The following is an 18720-nucleotide window of genomic DNA, read 5'->3' as shown; positions in this document are numbered from 1 at the left end:
AGGCCCCCACCCCACCCCCTCTGTTGGATCGGGGAAGAGGAGAGAGGTGGGAGAGAGAGGGTTAATGGTGGGCTCCAACCTCTTTCAACCAATCACAATTTTTTTTATATTATTTACCGCTCTTCGTGTATTTGACCATTGCTAGTGATTGAGTGTAAAATGGGGAGTGGAGTGTGGACTTTACATGACATGACATTATTGGTTAGAAAATAAGTTAAACACTCACCATTTGGTGACCACTCCCTCCACCCTAAGCGCCTTGCTTTGAAGCCCAAGGCTCATACTTTTCGCCTTAGTGCGCCTTGCGCCTTTGACAACTATGGTCCATAGTAGTGATCCTGTTGAATAAAAAATTTCTCTGACCAATGTGTGATATGTGAATTAAATAACGTACCAAATGTTGACTGGATGCAAATAATAGGAGGCTAAAAGTTGATATGTGTTTTCAGCAACATCTCAAGATATTGGGCATGTTCTTGGGTTGATTGTATCTACATATCGATTGGATGTGTAAAAAAATTCTATTTGGATTTTTTTTAAAATTAGGTTGTTACACCATAATAGAAGAAAATAAAAAATCAGTATGGTAAATTTGACCAAGACTTGAGTGCAACATCAAGCTTAAGCTTTTATCACGACCAGAAACACATTAACAGATTCAGAAGGAAATTGCTAGATGTTTTATTTAAGATTGATATCACTTTTGAAGATACAAGTCTAATTCACAGGTCTCTCCATTTATTACATGAAAAAGAAAAATATTGCATACATGTATCAGTTTTTGTGTTTTTTTTTTCCAGAATAAATATACTAAAGAATTAACTGTAATTGATTTCCGCAAGTCAAAAAGATGAAATATAATCAACTAAGTTGTTTAATGACCGGCAAGAAGAGCCACCTTCGGCGAGGGAGAGGTTTACCCATGGTTGTAAAACAAGGTCTCCAAGGCCGAGTACTCCCCGAGTAGTCGCTACAAGGTAGGCTGCCGAGGCGACTTTCTTCAACTCCGACTAATTACTCGGAATCGATAAAATACGGTCAACATCGGCCAAAATCGGATTTAGAAGGTCAACTCGGGTTGAGTTTGACTTAAAATAAAATAAACCATAATTTTTATGCGTATAATATTAAAGAATGAATATCAATTTTAAGTATATTGTTATAAATATTAGTAAATTTATGTTATTTGACATATATTTAATACCCAAAAACTAATTTCTTTATAATCTGGCATGTTCGAGTACTCCCCGTGTACTCTCCGCCTAGGCCGAGTACTCTCAACTCCTCAGTTGACCGACTAGGGAGCGCCTAGCGACTTTTGCAACCATGGGTTTACCTTCTCCTTAAAACAACTTATTCTCTTACGCATTTCTCCTCCTTCTTTACCCATCATTACTCGTTTAATCGCCATCTCGATTCCCACCCTTTCAAACCCATCTTCTAAAAAAACGCCTATCTTCCAAACGTCACTCACATATCTTGCATTTATTGGTTGGTCGCCCAAACATGGGGAACAAATCATGGGAACACCTTCGCATATGCTCTCCAATGTTGAATTCCATCCATTATGAGTCCAAAAACACCCTGTTGCCGGATGATCTAGTACTTCTTGTTGAGGAGACCATTTCACTATCCGTCCCCTATCGCCCATTCTTTCTAGGAAATTTTCAGGCAACGACTCCAACCATTCTGAACCAACAACCATCCCTGGTCGAACCACCCACAAAAATGGCAAACCGATATTAGCCAACCCATGCGCCACTTCTTGAAATTCTGACTCGTTTATTTGTGCAACGCTTCCGAAACTAGCATACACTACCGACTTGGGAGGTTGTTTGTCTAGCCATGAGAGAATAGTTCGGTCTTGTTCAATCAGGCTGCTCGAAGACGCTGGGAAATACTTGTGGAATGGACCTAAAGTGAAGCTTGGAACTGGAAAATCTCGGGAGAGAGTTTCTAGATCAGATTCTTCAAGTTCTTTGAAGGTGTTCCATATAATCCCTGATGATGCCTTCATCTGGTTAAGCATGTTGGTGGCTAAGTCCCCCATACCTTGTGGGTTGATTGTGATCTTTGCGATATCTTTAAATTTCAATAGTGGATATTCCGGCACTAATACTTCAAATCTATCTACTATAAAAAATAAACCAAGTTTTGGACATGTGTCATTCATAGAAGTCATCATCAAATCTATATTTATCTTATATTAACTAAATAAATAAATAATAAATTAATATTAAATCTTATCATACTTTAATAAAATATTATCCTCAAATCTAAATTGTTAATTTAATATATTTTTAAAACAGATACCTCTCTTTCCTACTTATCTTATATTAAATATATAATTAATAAATTAATATTAAACTAGTATTAAGCCCCTGCGTTGCAGCGGTTGTCATAAAACTGTGTTAAGTAGTAGCAATACTATACCATTGTCAACGACCAACAACACCAAAAAAACTCGTAAAAACAAAATAAATAAAACGGGAAAAAAATAACGTCGAGCGAAAAGCAGACGTAAAATCTTTGAGTCACGCACGCTCGTTGCTGAGAAATTAAACCGAAACGTAAAACATAGAAAAAAAAAATAACTACGTCCATCCAGGACCCACATGTTGGACGAACTTGTCAAACGCAGAAAAATAGATGTGACGCGACGTGCCAATCAAACGGGAAAAATATACGAAAAAAATGTTGAACCCCACACACACGGTGCGGTTCGTTAACTTACAAAATTTAGAACGAAATGAAAAACTTGGGAAAGATGAAAAGTATGGTGGACCAAAATTAAAAATAAAAAAGAGTTGAGATTAAATTGCAAAAGATGAATAACTTTGGGTTAAAAGTAAAAACAAAGGGTCTAAATTACAAAATTGAAGTTATTTATTAATTTTAGATAAAGGTAAAGATAAAAATAAATGATTTCTATATATTGGTTATTAATTAATATTAATATTAAAAGAAATTTATTAAACAAATATAAATAAAAGTTATGAGGTTGAAGAAAAGAATGCCATGTGGCATTATTTGGAGTCTTTTATTATATGTTAGATTAGATGTCATCTCAATTCATAAAAAATATAACTTCTTTTTATTAATTAGTATACAAAATTATATTTATTCAACTCGTAAAAACGTGAGGTTTTTAAAAATATTATTTTTTTTATTATTTATTATACAAAGTTACATTTACATAACACGTGTAATACACGAAGTTTTTAAAGATATAACTTTTTATCATTTGCTATGTAAAATTAGATTTATTCAACACGTGTAATATACGGAGTTTTTAAGGATACAATTTTTTTTTATTATTTGGTAGATTTTTCAACCCGACTATACACGGGTTTTTTTACAGATACGGCGTTTTTAGTATTTAATATACAAAAATACATTTATTTAATATGTGTAATACACATGGTTTTTAAAGATATAACTCTTTTTTAGATCTATTCAACACGTGTAATATACGGGGTTTTAAGGATGTAATATTTTTATTATTTGGTAGATTTATTCAACCCGATTATACACGAGTTTTTTAAAGATACGACGTTTTTAGTATTTAGTATACAAAATTACATTTATTTAATCTGTGTAATACACATGGTTTTTAAAGATATAACTATTTTTTATTATTTGATATATAAAATTACATTTATTTAACCCGTATAATATACGGGGTTCATAAAAATATAAGTTTTTATTATTTAATATATAAAATTATATTTATTCAACCCGTGTAATACACGGGGTTCTAACCTAGTTGTATATATGAAACATCGATCAAGCATTTAGGAAAGTATATATGTTTAGTGTTACCTAAGAGCATTCACATCCAATCCATCATATTCTCATCTTAAATTACACTAAAAAACACTACATTTTCTCTCTTCTTTTCAATTAAATAATATTTTTTATACCTTTATCATTATCTTTTCTCTCTCCTCCACTCACAACCACTTTCAAAAAATATTAAAAAGTTATAGGGGGTGAACAGTGTCCCCTCAAATATACAGTAACATTTTTTCTCTACTCCACTCACAACCACTTTTTATACTCTTTATATTTTAAAAACAACACACACATAATTTAATTCCTTGGATATGAATGCTCTAAATAGGTGTTTTGAAATTTGAATTAGCGGAAACATGGAAACTCAACGTAAAGTACATATTGGGGGACCACAAGTGAGCCAATCAAAATGCAAGGTGTGTAAAATGTCATGGGCCAAATATTTGAAGGTCGCAATGCTGTGGGCTGTGCTTGAACGCTTGGGTTACTGGCTAGTCCTAGACTTTATCAGGGGACACGGAGTCAGTGTCAATGAAGAGGTGTACGTGCCTAGTCGTGCAAACGACGAACGCACCACTTGTCGAGAGCTGGCGCCGCTCTCCTGATGAGTCCAAGGCAGGACGAAACCAGTGACCCACACAAAGAAGCGGGATGGATTGGCTTGTCCCCGGGGACTTGGGGACGCCACACGGGGGTCGAAAACTAACCCCGTGACAAAAAGCAGGCTAAGCCTTAGCCAATGTCAAAAGGCAGAGACCAACCCCTAGCCGCCTGATAAAATTTAGCCGGGTCTTTTACATATAAATGGATTTGATTGGCTCTTTTGTGGTCTTTTTGAACTTTTCATTCTTAATTGTGCTGGCTAAGGCTCAGCCGACGGAGCTTATTCGGCGTTACTTAATTGGTTGGTTTTGAATGCCTAATTTGGTACAAATAGATGTTTTGACTTTAACTTTTCCAAAATAGACGATTTTTTTTTGACTTTTTCCAAATCAATCAAGTTAGCCACCGGCTGAGACTTAGGAGTCGCTTTATGATTGGTTGAAATAAATTTGAAATTCTTAAAAAAAAATGCCTAGTTTGATCATTTCCCTTTTTAAAATGTTTCAAAGTCGATATCTTTTTTTTTTTTTTTTTTTTTTTTTTTTTTTTTTGTAAAACGTAGGTCAAATTACATGTCTATTTTTCATAATTTTCAGTTTTTAAGTGATTTGTGGAATGACTTGGAAAGTATTATTTGACTGACCTTGTTTTGTAAGGTAAAAACTACCCGTTTTAGAGTAAAAGGGTAAAGCCTCATAAGCAAGGTTGCAACCGAGACTACTAGTCCGGAGCACTATCCGAGGTAGCTTCATATCATCCGCCACCGCCTGCGTGACATAAAAACACGCATCTGTGATTACACAAGCAACCCGTTCTTCACCGGGTTCTGCCAACAACCCAGCCAGACAATCCGTAAACGTATCTACACAGCTTTTGTTTAAGTACCTAACAAAATAGGTACCGTCTCGGTTCGTAGGATACTCGTGAGCAACTTTGGAAAGGTGGTCCTTAATGGGCTTAAAGGTTAAGTGAGGATAGTTGGAAGGATTAGGAGAGTTGTATTCAGCGTGTATAATGGTTATTTTGAAACCGCGGGTGTGAAGAATGTTTGCCAGCTGAAGCATGGGATTGATATGACCCTGAAAAGGTAGCGGAAATAATATTATTCTCCGGCTCTGGAGAGTGCTAACGCTTCCAAGAGTCTCCATGTTCTGCATAGTTCAAAGCCAATGCAATAAAAGTGAAGGCTTAATGAATTGCTTTCATACATGCTAATTTAAACTCTTTATTGTGTCCCTTAATGGACTATTGGTAACATGTGAAAGTCCTAGTCTCCAAATTGAATTTGATAACCGAACACATAGCATGGCTGCTCTATGCATGTCAAGAAAAGAATATGTGATGACTAATATACATGATGTAGACAGTTACCAGCATCATCAGGCCCCCACCCCTACTGTTGGGTCTCCCTTTTTTTAACGCTAGCAGTTAGCGCCTGCCGAAAGTCCTGTTGCACCTCTGCGAGTCTTGTGACATCCGCTTTAAACCGAATCTCTCTATCTCTCTCCCCCGGCCCTCCTTCCGGGTCTCCTTTACTGCTTCTCTCATCATATAGTCCCATGTAGTCACCGAACGCGCCACATGACCACTGCTTCTGTAGTTTCGTCACATGCCACTGTATTTGCCACCTTCAATGTAAAATCTGTAAGATAAATGATTTAGATAAATAGGCTAAATGAGTCGCAGTCAGGGACCTAGAAACTTTTGTTATGAGGGGCAAAAAATGGGTCGGGGATAGATTGTTTTGGTATGTTTAATGGTTGCAAAAGAAGAAAATGGATTTATGCAGACTATGAATTAAGATGTTTAACCTTTAATTTTAGTTGTCTAAAATCTATGTAATAATAGATTGTTTTGGATTATATAAGTTACTTCTTAGTCTTTCAAAAAAGAAGAAGAAGAAAAACTGTATGATCATGTGTAGTGGGGCTTGAAGTTCAAGCCCTTCCTTTGGGCATTATTCGATATGTAGTGTCCTAATCAGCAAAGGAGTATTATGAGGAAGTTAAAAATAGTATAATGCCCTAACAATGATTAGGCAATTAATATTATTTTTTTTAGAAAATAAAACAAAAACAAACAATTCTATTGGCTAAACCAAAATCATCCGGGCGTTTCTATAAACATGCCATTCGAAATTTTGGATGTATCAAGCCCACAGGGGCGGTGTACACGGCGTTTTGGGGCTTGAAGTGATAAGAACACGCTCGTACTTCACATTGCCGCTACACATGGTCTAAACTAGAGTGATTATATTATGTAATTAGTTCTGGTCAAAGATTGGGGATGGGGGTTGGTGGTGGATGCGACGATTGAGTAGTCAAAGTCAAAGATTCCATTAATTTTGATTGAATTTCAATAACATATTGGGAAGATTTTGAATTTCTTCCAATTTGAGGGAATTAATTTCCATGCTAATTCCAATTATTTTCCCAACCAAACACATTAAAAATTAATATATTTCAATTCCCATCATTCCAGTGTATCAAATATATCAAGAGATGGAATTCATATTCTGTTTCATTTGAATTCCACTTAATTTCGCAAACCAACAGCACCCTAGCGTTAGTGGCACTAGAAAATAAGGAATTGAAAAATTAGGTGTGAGAGGCCTCCTTATTCAATATTCATGGCTAAAAAAAAGGAGGCTAAGGCCATCAGTAATACTTAATGTCCTTTAAGAGGTATTTTCCATCACATCAACATTATAACACCCCTTTAAAAATGTATAATGGTTAACGCCCGTGATGCCCTTTCAGTAATTACCTTCCACTTTTTTCACCTTATTTGGCATTATACTACAAACACTCATCCTTCTTCATGCCCCTATAACGTCCAGATAGACTATGTTGAGGGTGTTTTCAACTCATTCACACGCCTATAATAATCATTACCCATGCTTTAAGAGGGTTAATGGCTTACAATATAACTTTAAAAAAAATCAGTGCTGATGAAGTTGACCAAAAATTCAATGCAACATTAAGCTTTTATCATGACCAGAAACACAAAATACACATTCACAGACTAAGAAGCAAGTCACTAACACAAAATACGCAATACAACTACCAGGTATGGGGTGCATAGCGTCCCCTATCCCATACTATCGGCGCCATTGTGGGGGGGGGGGGGGGAGGAGGCTATTCTTGCTTCGCCACAGCAATAGCGACCAACAACGGGAGAAAGATGGTGGGCCTTTGTGTTTGACCATTGAATCAACGGTAACTTTTTTTCTTAAAAAAATTAATTTTAAATTTAATTAATATCTACTCTATATATACACACTATTCTATTTTATTTCGCTCAAACCTCTCCATACTCTTAATCTTTTTATACTCTCAATCTCTGTATTCAAAGGCACGTCGTTGGATCTAGGCTGAGGATATCACGTTAGTCACGGGTGGATATGGTCGATTTAGGATTCTCTTTTGATTCGCCTCAATGTTGGAGCGGTTAGGACTACATTCTACCAACGTTTAGGTGAGAATTTTCGTGGAAGAGAACAAATTCTATGAAATTTTATGCATCTAGGCATAAAGTGTACACATTTTGAGAGGTGCTACGACACTCCGTTGAACCGTGAGGAGGGTGTAGCCGAGGATGAAACGCTTGCCGAGGCACGTACTGAGTTTGAAGCACAACACATAAGGCCGTTTGATCACATTGCGGCTTGGAGGATTTTGCGAGACCGGATTGGGAGGCTTGGCGCGACACGTCCTTAGTTTACGGTTGCTTTATTTAACTGTTATCGCTTTATTTATGTGTTATGTTAATTTATTATTTCTAAGTTATTTAAACGTTATGTGTTTTTATTTTTGATTTTTAGTTATTTAAATCTTATGTTCTATACTTTTATTTTATTTAAATGTTTTTTATTTATTTATTAAAATGTTACAAATATAAAAAAAACTAAAAAAAAATTAGGTAAGGATGGAAGGGGCTCCATTCCATATTGTGGCCTTTATTGGAAGAAGGCAATATAGCCCCCTCCTTAAGGGGGCGCCCAACAAATTAATTAAGGGGGCGCCTAACAAAGTAAGAAGCAAGTCACTAGAGGTCTTTTATTTGAAATTGAAATCATTTGAAGATACAGGTCTCTCGTTACAGCTCTCTCCATTAAATGAAAAAGAAAAGGATTACTTGATATAACCAGTTCTTTGTGAATTTTTCCTGCATATATGGAGTGTTGTAACTTATATTTTTGTAGTCAGAACGACGAAATATAATCAACTAAGTTGTTTAAAGACTGACAAGAAGAGCCACCTTCAGTGAGGGAGAGGTTTACCTTCTCCTTAAGAGAACTTACTCTCTCACGCATTTCTTCTCCTTCTTTATCCATCATTACACGTTTAATCGCCATCTTGATTCCAACCCTTTCAAACCCATCTTCCAACAATACGCCAATCTTCCAAACGTCACTCACATATCTTGCATTTATTGGTTGGTCGGCCAAACATGGGGAACAAATCATGGGAACACCTTCACATATGCTCTCTAATGTTGAATTCCATCCATTATGAGTCCAAAAACACCCTGTTGCCGGATGAGCTAGTACTTCTTGTTGAGGAGACCATTTCACTATGCGTCCCCTCTCGCCCATTCTTTCTAGGAATTTTTCGGGCAATGCCTCCAACCATTCTGAACCAACAACCATCCCTGGTCGAACCACCCACAAAAATGGCAAACCCATATTAGCCAACCCATGCGCCACTTCTTGAAATTCTGACTTGGTTATATGTGCAACGCTTCCAAAACTAACATATACTACTGACTTGGGTGGTTGTTTGTCTAGCCATGAGAGAATAGTGCGGTCTTGTTCGATCAAGCTACTCCCAGATGCTGGGAAATACTTGTGGAATGGACCTAAAGTGAAGCTCGGAACTTGAAAATCTTGGGAGAGAGTTTCTAGATCAGATTCTTCGAGTTCTTTGAATGTGTTCCATATAATCCCTGATGATGCCCTCATCTGGTTAAGAATGTTGGAGGTTAAGTCCCCCATACCTTGTGGGTTGATTGTGATATTTGTGATGTCTTTAAATTTCAAAAGTGGAAATTCTGGCACTGATGCTTCATAATCTGAATCTGGAAACATAGATCCAACATTTTGGAAGGTATACATGGTAAACACGAAAACAGGTTTAGCGTTACCCAATTGGTTGATTTGGAATTAGCAGACACGAAAAACAGGTTTCCGGGGACCACAAGTGAACCAATCAAATGCAACATGTGTAAAAGTAGGGACCAAGCCTTAGGCCATGTGGTATGGGGCTTGGGTTGGGGTGTGGGTTGGGGGAAAACGCCCAAGCCACCACCCCGGGGGGCTTGGGTTGGGGCTTGAGTTTGGGCGTGGCCCCCTTTGGCGTGGGATTGAAGCCGGGCGTGGGGCGGGCTAGCAAGGTGACATGGCGGGCTCTCAATGGCCATGTGTCAACTCATGCCCCTAACCCAAGCCCCACCATACCCCATGGGCGTGAGTTTTTTTTCCCATTCCACGTGTCAACCAATGCCCAACCCAAGCCCCAACCCAAGCCCCACGGTCTTAGCTATCGGATCAATTTTAGCCGATCTTTTACAGATGTACTGATATGATTGGTACTTTCCGTGGACCCTTGGAACTTTTGGTTTTTTTGAATGTCTATTTAAAATGCTTAAAAGTTAATATCTTTCTTTTTAAAGATACGTCAATGTAATGTCTATTTTTATAATTTTCCCTTTCATAATTTTCCCTTTTATAAAAGTGTTTTGTCACGGTCCCGCTTGCGGTATGCGCATATAATGTATATATGTGTGGACGTTCGGGGGGCAAAAGTGAAAGTGCACTAATTCTAGCGTAATTTTACAAATTTCGTAAAAATAACGTTAAAAGAGGCGGATGGTTAATCATGCATCATGTGGTGACGTTGATAGCTGAAAGACAAGGGGTACATGCACTGATCGGCATTTGTCTCAATTGCTTATGTCTAAGACTTGATGCAAAACTACAATCGAGCCGGGGGTTTCACTGGAAGCAGCCTCTCTATTCCTACGGGTAGAGGTAAGGCCACCCGGGGTGGTGCTAAGTTTGTACGTGATGGAATTTGAACACGCGTGAACATATGCAAAACACCACCGCCACCCCTATAATTCAACGCGTGGAAGTTAATTCCCATTATAAAAACAACGCGTTATATTTGGGTCTTGTTTCATGTTTTATTTAATTGCTTTGTTGGGTTTTCAGGGTTGGGTGAGTGATCAGCATTTCCACTCTAAAAGGTTGTGAGTGATGGAATAAAGCTCGATGACGTGGCGGAACTTGATTGGAAGTTGAGAATGATAAATTAGTGATGAGTGATGACCACCCCTACCCCATAAAAGTGCTTTGTCAGATAATAGAATGATACGAAAGTATTTGACTGACCTTGTTTGGTAAGGTAAAAGCAAGCTTTTTTAGAGCAAAAGGGTAAAGCGTCACAGGCAAGGGTGCAACCGAGACCGCTAGTCCGGAGCACTATCCGAGGTAGCTTCAAGTCATCTGCCACCGCCTGCGTGAAGTAGAAACACGCATCTGTGATTACACAAGCAACCCGTTCTTCACCGGGTTCTGCCAACAACTCAGCTAGACAATCAATAAACGAATCTACACAGCTTTTGTTTAAGTACCTAGCAAAATAGGTACCGTCTCGGTTCGTAGCCAACTGGTCAGCGATCTCAGAAAAGCGGTCCTTGATGGGCTTAAAGGCGAAGTGAGGATAGTTAGAAGGATTAGGAGAGTTGTATTCGGCGTGTATAATGGTAATTTTGAAACCGCGGGTGTGAAGAATGTTTGCTAGCTGAAGCATGGGATTGATATGACCCTGAAAAGGTAGCGGAAACAATATTATTCTCCGGCTCCGGAGAGTGCTAACGCTTCCAAGAGTCTCCATGTTCTACAAAGTTCAAAGCCAGTGCAATAAAAATGTAGGCCTAATGAATTGCTTGTACACATGCTAAATTTCATTCATTATTGCGTCCCTTCATGGACCACTGGTAGGTAACATGTGAGAATCATTGATAACCGAGCCAGGGCGGACCTACCCTTTGGCCAGGGTGGGCCGCCGCCGCACCCCTTGAAAAAAAAAATTTAGTGTATATTTTAGGCACAAAACCCGACCGCACCCGTTGAAAATATGGTTGAACACCTCATCCGCGCTCTCAGCAAATAATTTCTGGGTCCACCACTGAACCGAACACATAGCATAGCAGCTCGTTTTTTTATTCATTAGTATTTTCCGTATGCATGTCAAAATAGGAATATGTTACATACATGATGTAGACGATAACAAGCATCACCAGGCCCCCACCCCACCCCCTCTGTTGGATCGGGGAAGAGGAGAGAGGTGGTGTGGGTGGTGAGTATTCACCGACTCGGTGAAGAAGAGAGAGGTGGGAGAGAGAGGGTTAATGGTGGGCTCCAACCCCTTTCAACCAATCACAATTTTTTTTTTATATTATTTACCACTCTTCATGTATTTGACCATTGCTAGTGATTGAGTGCAAAATGAGGAGTGGAGTTGGGACTTTACATGACATGACATTATTGGTTAGAAAATAAGTTAAACACTCACCATTTGGTGACCACTCCCTCCACCCTAAGCGTCTTGCATTGAAGCCCAAGGCTCATACTTTGCGCCTTAGTGCGCCTTGCGCCTTTGACAACTATGGTCCATAGTAGTGATCCTGTTGAATAAAAAATTTCTCTGACCAATGTGTGATATCTGAATTAAATAACGTACCAAATGTTGACTGGATGCAAATAATAGGAGGCTAAAAGTTGATATGTGTTTTCAGCAACATCTCAACATATTGGGCATGTTCTTGGGTTGATTGTATTCCGGCACTGATACTTCAAATCTATCTACTATAATAAAAGAAACCAAGTTTTGGACACGTGTCATTCATAGAAGTCATCCTCAAATCTATATTTATCTTATATTAACTAACTAAATAAATAAATAATAAATTAATATTAAATCTTATCATACTTTAATAAAATATTATCATCAAATCTAAATTGTTAATTTAATATATTTTTAAAACATATACCTCTTTTTCCTACTTATCTTATATTAAATATATAAATAATAAATTAATATTAAATGTTATCTTAATTTATTAAAAATATAACTTCTTTTTATTAATTAGTATACAAAATTATATTTATTCAACTGGTAAAAACGTGGGGTTTTTAAAAATATTACCTTTTTTATTATTCATTATACAAAGTTACATTTATATAACACGTGTAATACATGAAGTTTTTAAAGATATAACTTTTTATCATTTGCTATGTAAAATTAGATTTATTCAACACGTGTAATACACGGGGTTTTTATGGATACAATTTTTTTATTATTTGGTAGATTTTTCAACCCGACTATACACGGGTTTTTTTTAAGATACGGCGTTTTTAGTATTTAATATACAAAATTACATTTATTTAATATGTGTAATACACATGGTTTTTAAAGATATAACTCTTTTTTAGATCTATTCAACACGTGTAATATACGAGGTTTTTAAGGATGTAATATTTTTATTATTTGGTAGATTTATTCAACCCGATTATACACGAGGTTTTAAAGATACGACGTTTTTAGTATTTAGTATACAAAATTACATTTATTTAATTTGTGTAATACACATGGTTTTTAAAGATATAACTGGTTTTTATTATTTGATATATAAAATTACATTTATTTAACACGTACAATATACGAGGTTTATAAAAATATAACTTTTTATTATTTAATATATAAAATTATATTTATTCAAACCGTGTAATACACGAGTTTCTAGTTCTATATATGAAACATCGATCAAGCATTTAGGAAAGTATACATGTTTAGTGTTACCTAATAGGTTGGTTTTGAATTACGTAGTAGCGGAAACATGGAAACTCAACGTAAAGTACATATTGGGGGACCACAAGTGAGCCATTCAAAACGCAAGGTGTGTAAAAGCAGGCTAAGCCTTAGCCAATGTCAAAAGGCAGAGACCAACTCCTAGCCGCCGGATAAAATTTAGCCGGGTCTTTTACATAGAAATGGATTTGATTGGCTCTTTTGTGGTCTTTTTGAATTTTTCATTCTTAATTGTGCTGGCTGGTGCTTATTCGGCGTTACTTGGTTGGTTTTGAATGTCTAACTTGGTACAAATAGATGTTTTGACTTTAACTTTTCCAAAATAGACGATTTTTTTTTGTCTTTTTCCAAATCAATCAAGTTAGCCACCGGCTTAGACTTAGGAGTCGCTATGATTGGTTGAAATAAATTTGAAATTCTTAAAAAGAATGCCTAGTTTGATCATTTCCCTTTTTAAAATGTTTCAAAGTCGATATCTTTTTTTTTTTTTTTTTTTTTTTTTTTTTTTTGTAAAACGTAGGTCAAATTACATGTCTATTTTTCATAATTTTCAGTTTTTAAGTGATTTGTGGAATGACTTGGAAAGTATTATTTGACTGACCTTGTTTTGTAAGGTAAAAACTACCCGTTTTAGAGTAAAAGGGTAAAGCCTCATAAGCAAGGTTGCAACCGAGACTACTAGTCCGGAGCACTATCCGAGGTAGCTTCATATCATCCGCCACCGCCTGAGTGAAGTAGAAACACGCATCTGTGATTACACAAGCAACCCGTTCTTCACCGGGTTCCGTCAACAACCCAGCTAGACAATCAGTAAACGAATCTACACAGCTTTTGTTTAAGTACCTAACAAAATAGGTACCGTCTCGGTTCGTAGGATACTCGTGAGCAACTTTGGAAAGGTGGTCCTTAATGGGCTTAAAGGTGAAGTGAGGATAGTTGGAAGGATTAGGAGAGTTGTATTCAGCGTGTATAATGGTAATTTTGAAACCGCGGGTGTGAAGAATGTTTGCTAGCTGAAGCATGGGATTGATATGACCCTGAAAAGGTAGCGGAAACAATATTATTCTCCGGCTCTGGAGAGTGCTAATGCTTCCAAGAGTCTCCATGTTCTACAAAGTTCAAAGCCAATGCAATAAAAGTGAAGGCTTAATGAATTGCTTTCATACATGCTAATTTAAACTCTTTATTGTGTCCCTTAATGGACTATTGGTGACATGTGAAAGTCCTAGTATCCAAATTGAATTTGATAACCGAACACATAGCATGGCTGCTCTATGCATGTCAAGAAAAGAATATGTAATGACTAATATACATGATGTAGACAGTTACCAGCATCATCAGGCCCCCACCCCCACTGTTCGAACTCCCTTTAGTGTCTGCCGAAAGTCCTGTTGCACCTCTGCGAGTCTTGTGACATCCGCTTTAAACCGAATCTCTCTCTCTCTCTCTCTCTCTCTCCCCGGCCCTCCCTCCGGGTCTCCTTTACTGCTTCTCTCATCATATAGTTCCATGTAGTCACCGTTGTAGAACTCTGAATATAAAACACAAAATGATAATCAACATAAAACACACTAATGTTAGTCATTCGATAATTAAAGCCTTATCATCCAAAACACAACACAAAACCCACAAACATGGCGTTTTAGTATTCTTCACTTTGTTATTTGTGGGTTTTTAGTGTGTTTTATGATTGACATTATGGTGTTTTATTACTTCTTACACTTTGTAGGAAAAATGGACTTTGTAGCCAACTCTCACCCTTATATATATATATATATATATATATATATATATGAAAATATTAATAGTAATATCAAAATTCATAATCATGCAAAATTTTAGTAGGAACCACCAACGAATTAGGAACCACCAGCGAATTAGGATTTAGGAAGTGGAAGTCCAACAATTTCTAGATTTAGGCAGCAAATGAAGACTTTAGGCCTCGCTTTAGGTTTAATTTTGGGTTTATTTCAAACAAAAAGTTAATTAATATGGTTTTTTTGGGCTGAAATAAAAAATATCGCTAAAAGCAGTGCGACGACCGCTATACGGGTTTAGAATAGCGTTTAAATAGCGGTCTTTAGCACCGCTAATAGCGGAACCGCTATAAGGGACCGCTATGAGGTCGTATGTCTGCTAAACGCTATAGCGGTGCTATAGCACCGCTATTGACTGCATAGGTCACCAAACGCGCCACATGACCACTGCTTCTGTAGTTCGTCACATGCAACTGTATTTGCCACCTTCAATGTAAAATCTGTAACATAAATGATTTAGATAAATAGGCTAAACGGGTCGCAGTCAGGGACCTAGAGACTTTTGTTATGGGGGGCAAAAAATGGGTCGGGGATAGGTTATGAAAAGATAAATAGCCTTTCGTATTTTTCTTTCTTTAATAGCACAACTACTATAAAACCTAGTTGAGCAAACAACTGACAATGCTTATGTTTTTGGTATGTTTAATGGTTGCAAAAGAAGAAAATGGATTTATGCAGACTATGAATTAAGATGTTTAACCTTTAATTTTAGTTGTCTAAAATCTATGTAATAATAGATTGTTTTGGATTGTATAAGTTACTCTTTAGTCCTTCAAAAAAGAAGAAAGAAGAAGAAAAACTATAAGACCATGTAGTGGGGCTTGAAGTTCAAACTCCTTCTTTGAGCATCTTTGAACATGTAGCGTCCTAATCATCAAAGGGGCATTATGGGGCTTAAAGTTAAAAAGGGGTGTAGTAGTATAATGCCACAACAATGATTAGCCAATTATTAACAAAAACAAACCATTCTATTGGCTAAACCAAAATCATCTGGGCGTTTCTACAAACACGTCATTCGAAATTTTGGACGAATCAAGCCCACAGGGGCAGTGTACACGGCGTTTTGGGGCTTGAAGTGACAAGAACACGCTCGTACTTCACATTGCCACTACACATGGTCAAAACTATAGTGATTATATTATGTAATTAGTTCTGGTCAAAGATTGGGGGCGGGGTTGCTGGTGGATGGGACCAATGTTTTAAAAACCGGTTTTTAAATTAAACCGGATTAGGCTAAAAAATGGTTCAACCGGTTGAACCAGGTTGTACCGAATGGTTCAACCGGGTTGACTAGTTAACTCTATAATTTAATAAATTACAACATCAACTCAAAAGTTAATTAAAAAATACATGATTACATATTAAAAGATAATCCAAAAGCTAATCCATAATAAAAAAAAATAATCTAAAAGATAATTGAAAATCATTCAATTTTCTAACAAGCTCTTTTAAATAAAGTGTACAATATGTTTAAGCCATTTGAGTGTTAATACATCAAGTTCATGATCGCATAAAAGATGAAATTCACTATTATCGCTATCCTCATCAACTAGAGGATAACTATTTTCGTTTCATACAATATTAAATAACAAGTTTTAGTTACGAATAATTATAATATATAAAAATTACGTAAGATAAGTAACATATATAATAAAATAAGTAACAACCCAAACTAAAATAATCTTGGGCCGGTACTGGTATTAAGTTTCAAACCGCTATACTGGATTTTACCGCCGGTACAAACCTTATGCCGTTTCACTTATTTACCGGGGTGTTTCGTATCGGATTTACATATGGAAACGGTAATACCCAATGTTTTAAAATCCGGTTTTTAATCATACCGGATTAGGCATAAAAATGGTTTAACCGGTTGAACCGGGTTGTGTCGGGCGGTTTAACCGGGTTGACTAGTTAATTGTATAATTTCATAAATTACAACATTAACTCAAAAAATAATCCAAAATTGGATTAAAATAGAAATCTGGAACGAACGATGGGGTGATGGAAGTCTGGAACAAGTCACGAGTGATGGAGTGATGAAGCAAGTTTTGAATTTTGATCCATGGAGATAAAATATTAAAAGTTTTTAGGTTAAAGCTAAGAGTAAACATGGAGTTGGGACGATAAAAAGTAAAATCCTAACCCAAAAACATACCTGAGACGGTACTGGTATAACGGTTCAAACCAGTATACCGGATTTTACCGGTGGTACAAATTATATGCCGTTTCTCCTACTTACCGCGGTGTTTCGGACCGGATTTACATCCGAAAACGGTAATACCGGTATAATTGGCCGGTATTTACCGGTTTTTTAAACATTGGTAATACCGGTATAACCGGCCGGTATTTACCGGTTTTTAAAACACTGGATGGGACGATTGAGTAGTCAAAGATTCCAATAATTTTGATTGAATTCCAATCACATATTGGGAAGATTTTGAATTTCTTCATATAAAGGAATTTGAGGGAATTAATTTCCATGCAAATTCTAATTATTTTCCCAACCAAACACATTAAAAATGAAATATATTTCATTTCCAATCATTCCAGTGTATTAAACATATCAAGAGATGGAATTCATATTCTCTTTCATTTGAATTCCACTTAATTTCGCAAACCCACAGCACCCTAGCATTAGTGGCACTAGAAATAAGGAATTGAAAAATTAGGTGTGAGGGGCCTCCTTATTCAATATTCATGTCTAAAAAAGGAGGCTATTCAATATTCATGTCTAAAAAAGGAGGTTAAGGCCATCGTTAATGACCCTTTAGGGCTATTTTCTGCCTCTTTAAAAGATATGTAATGGTTAACGCCCAATGCCCTTTCAGGAATTACTTTCCAATTTTTATCTCCTCATTTGGCATAATACTACAAACGCTACTCCCTTTTCATGCCCAAATAACGCCCAGAGGACAGTATTGAAGGTGTTTTCAAACTCATTCATTTCCCTATAATACCATTACCCATGTTCTAAGAGGGCTAATGGCTTACAATATAACTTTTAAATAAATCATTGTTGATGAAGTTGACCAAAATTCAATGCTACATTAAGATTTTATCATGACCAGAAACACATGATACACAATAAGAGATTAAGAAGCAAGTCAGTAACACAAAATACACAATACAATTGCAAGGTATGGGGCGCAAAACCCAAGCCACCTCAACCATTTTTCATCAATAGTGACACCTCCCCAATACCGTCGGCGCCATTGGGGAGGGAGGGGGACTATTGTTGAGAAAGATGGTGGGCCCTTGTGTTCGACCGTTGAATCAACGGTAACTTTTAAAAACAATCATATTTAATTAATATCTACTCTATATATACACACACTTTTCTATTTTATTTCGCTCAAACCTCTCAATACTCTCAAACTTTTTATACTCTTAACCTTTTTATACTCTCAATCTCTATATTTTCAATGGCACGGCGTTGGACCGAAGCCGATGATATCGCGTTAGTCACAAGTTGTGTGGATACGATCAATTTAGGATTCCCTTCTGATTCGCCTCAATGTTGGAGCAGGATTAGGACTCATACTACCAAAGTTTAGGTGAGAACTTTCGTGGAAGAGAACAAATTCTAGGAAGGTTTATGCATCTGAACATAAAGTGTACACATTTTGAGA

General features: G+C 36.7%; 3 protein-coding genes across 6 annotated transcripts; all 3 read right to left on the bottom strand.

Moving 5' to 3' along the window:
* Nucleotides 1–357: 357 nt before the first annotated feature.
* Nucleotides 358–5913, bottom strand: LOC110904790 (UDP-glycosyltransferase 76B1). 3 transcript variants are annotated; one of them, XM_035983509.1, is made up of 3 exons: nucleotides 5770–5913; nucleotides 5042–5549; nucleotides 358–2130 (listed from the first exon to the last, which is right to left on the bottom strand). In XM_035983509.1, exons 1-3 carry the CDS (start codon nucleotides 5776–5778, stop codon nucleotides 1298–1300), a joined length of 1350 nt encoding a protein of 449 aa, XP_035839402.1. In that variant the 5' UTR covers nucleotides 5779–5913; the 3' UTR covers nucleotides 358–1297. The 3 variants fall into 3 exon arrangements, with proteins under 3 accessions (XP_035839402.1, XP_035839403.1, XP_035839401.1); XM_035983510.1 differs by having other exon boundaries at nucleotides 358–2133; nucleotides 5042–5477; XM_035983508.1 differs by having other exon boundaries at nucleotides 359–2133.
* Nucleotides 5887–11920, bottom strand: LOC110904789 (UDP-glycosyltransferase 76G1-like). Of its 2 annotated transcripts, XM_035983507.1 has the most exons (3): nucleotides 10793–11920; nucleotides 8681–9477; nucleotides 5887–6040 (listed from the first exon to the last, which is right to left on the bottom strand). In XM_035983507.1, exons 1-3 carry the CDS (start codon nucleotides 11295–11297, stop codon nucleotides 6029–6031), a joined length of 1314 nt encoding a protein of 437 aa, XP_035839400.1. In that variant the 5' UTR covers nucleotides 11298–11920; the 3' UTR covers nucleotides 5887–6028. The 2 variants fall into 2 exon arrangements, with proteins under 2 accessions (XP_035839400.1, XP_022006341.1); XM_022150649.2 differs by lacking the exon at nucleotides 5887–6040 and having other exon boundaries at nucleotides 8432–9477.
* A 1911-nt stretch (nucleotides 11921–13831) lies between these two features.
* LOC118486601 (UDP-glycosyltransferase 76B1-like) lies at nucleotides 13832–14380 on the bottom strand. Its single transcript, XM_035983158.1, has one exon. The coding sequence runs from the start codon at nucleotides 14378–14380 to the stop codon at nucleotides 13832–13834; it is 549 nt and encodes a 182-aa protein (XP_035839051.1).
* Nucleotides 14381–18720: the final 4340 nt, after the last annotated feature.

This window comes from Helianthus annuus, chromosome 14 (assembly GCF_002127325.2).
Source record: "Helianthus annuus cultivar XRQ/B chromosome 14, HanXRQr2.0-SUNRISE, whole genome shotgun sequence".
NCBI classification, from domain to species: Eukaryota; Viridiplantae; Streptophyta; class Magnoliopsida; order Asterales; family Asteraceae; genus Helianthus; species Helianthus annuus.
The sequence above is the reverse complement of the archived record's forward strand: the minus strand, read 5'-3'. Positions and strand labels throughout refer to the sequence as shown.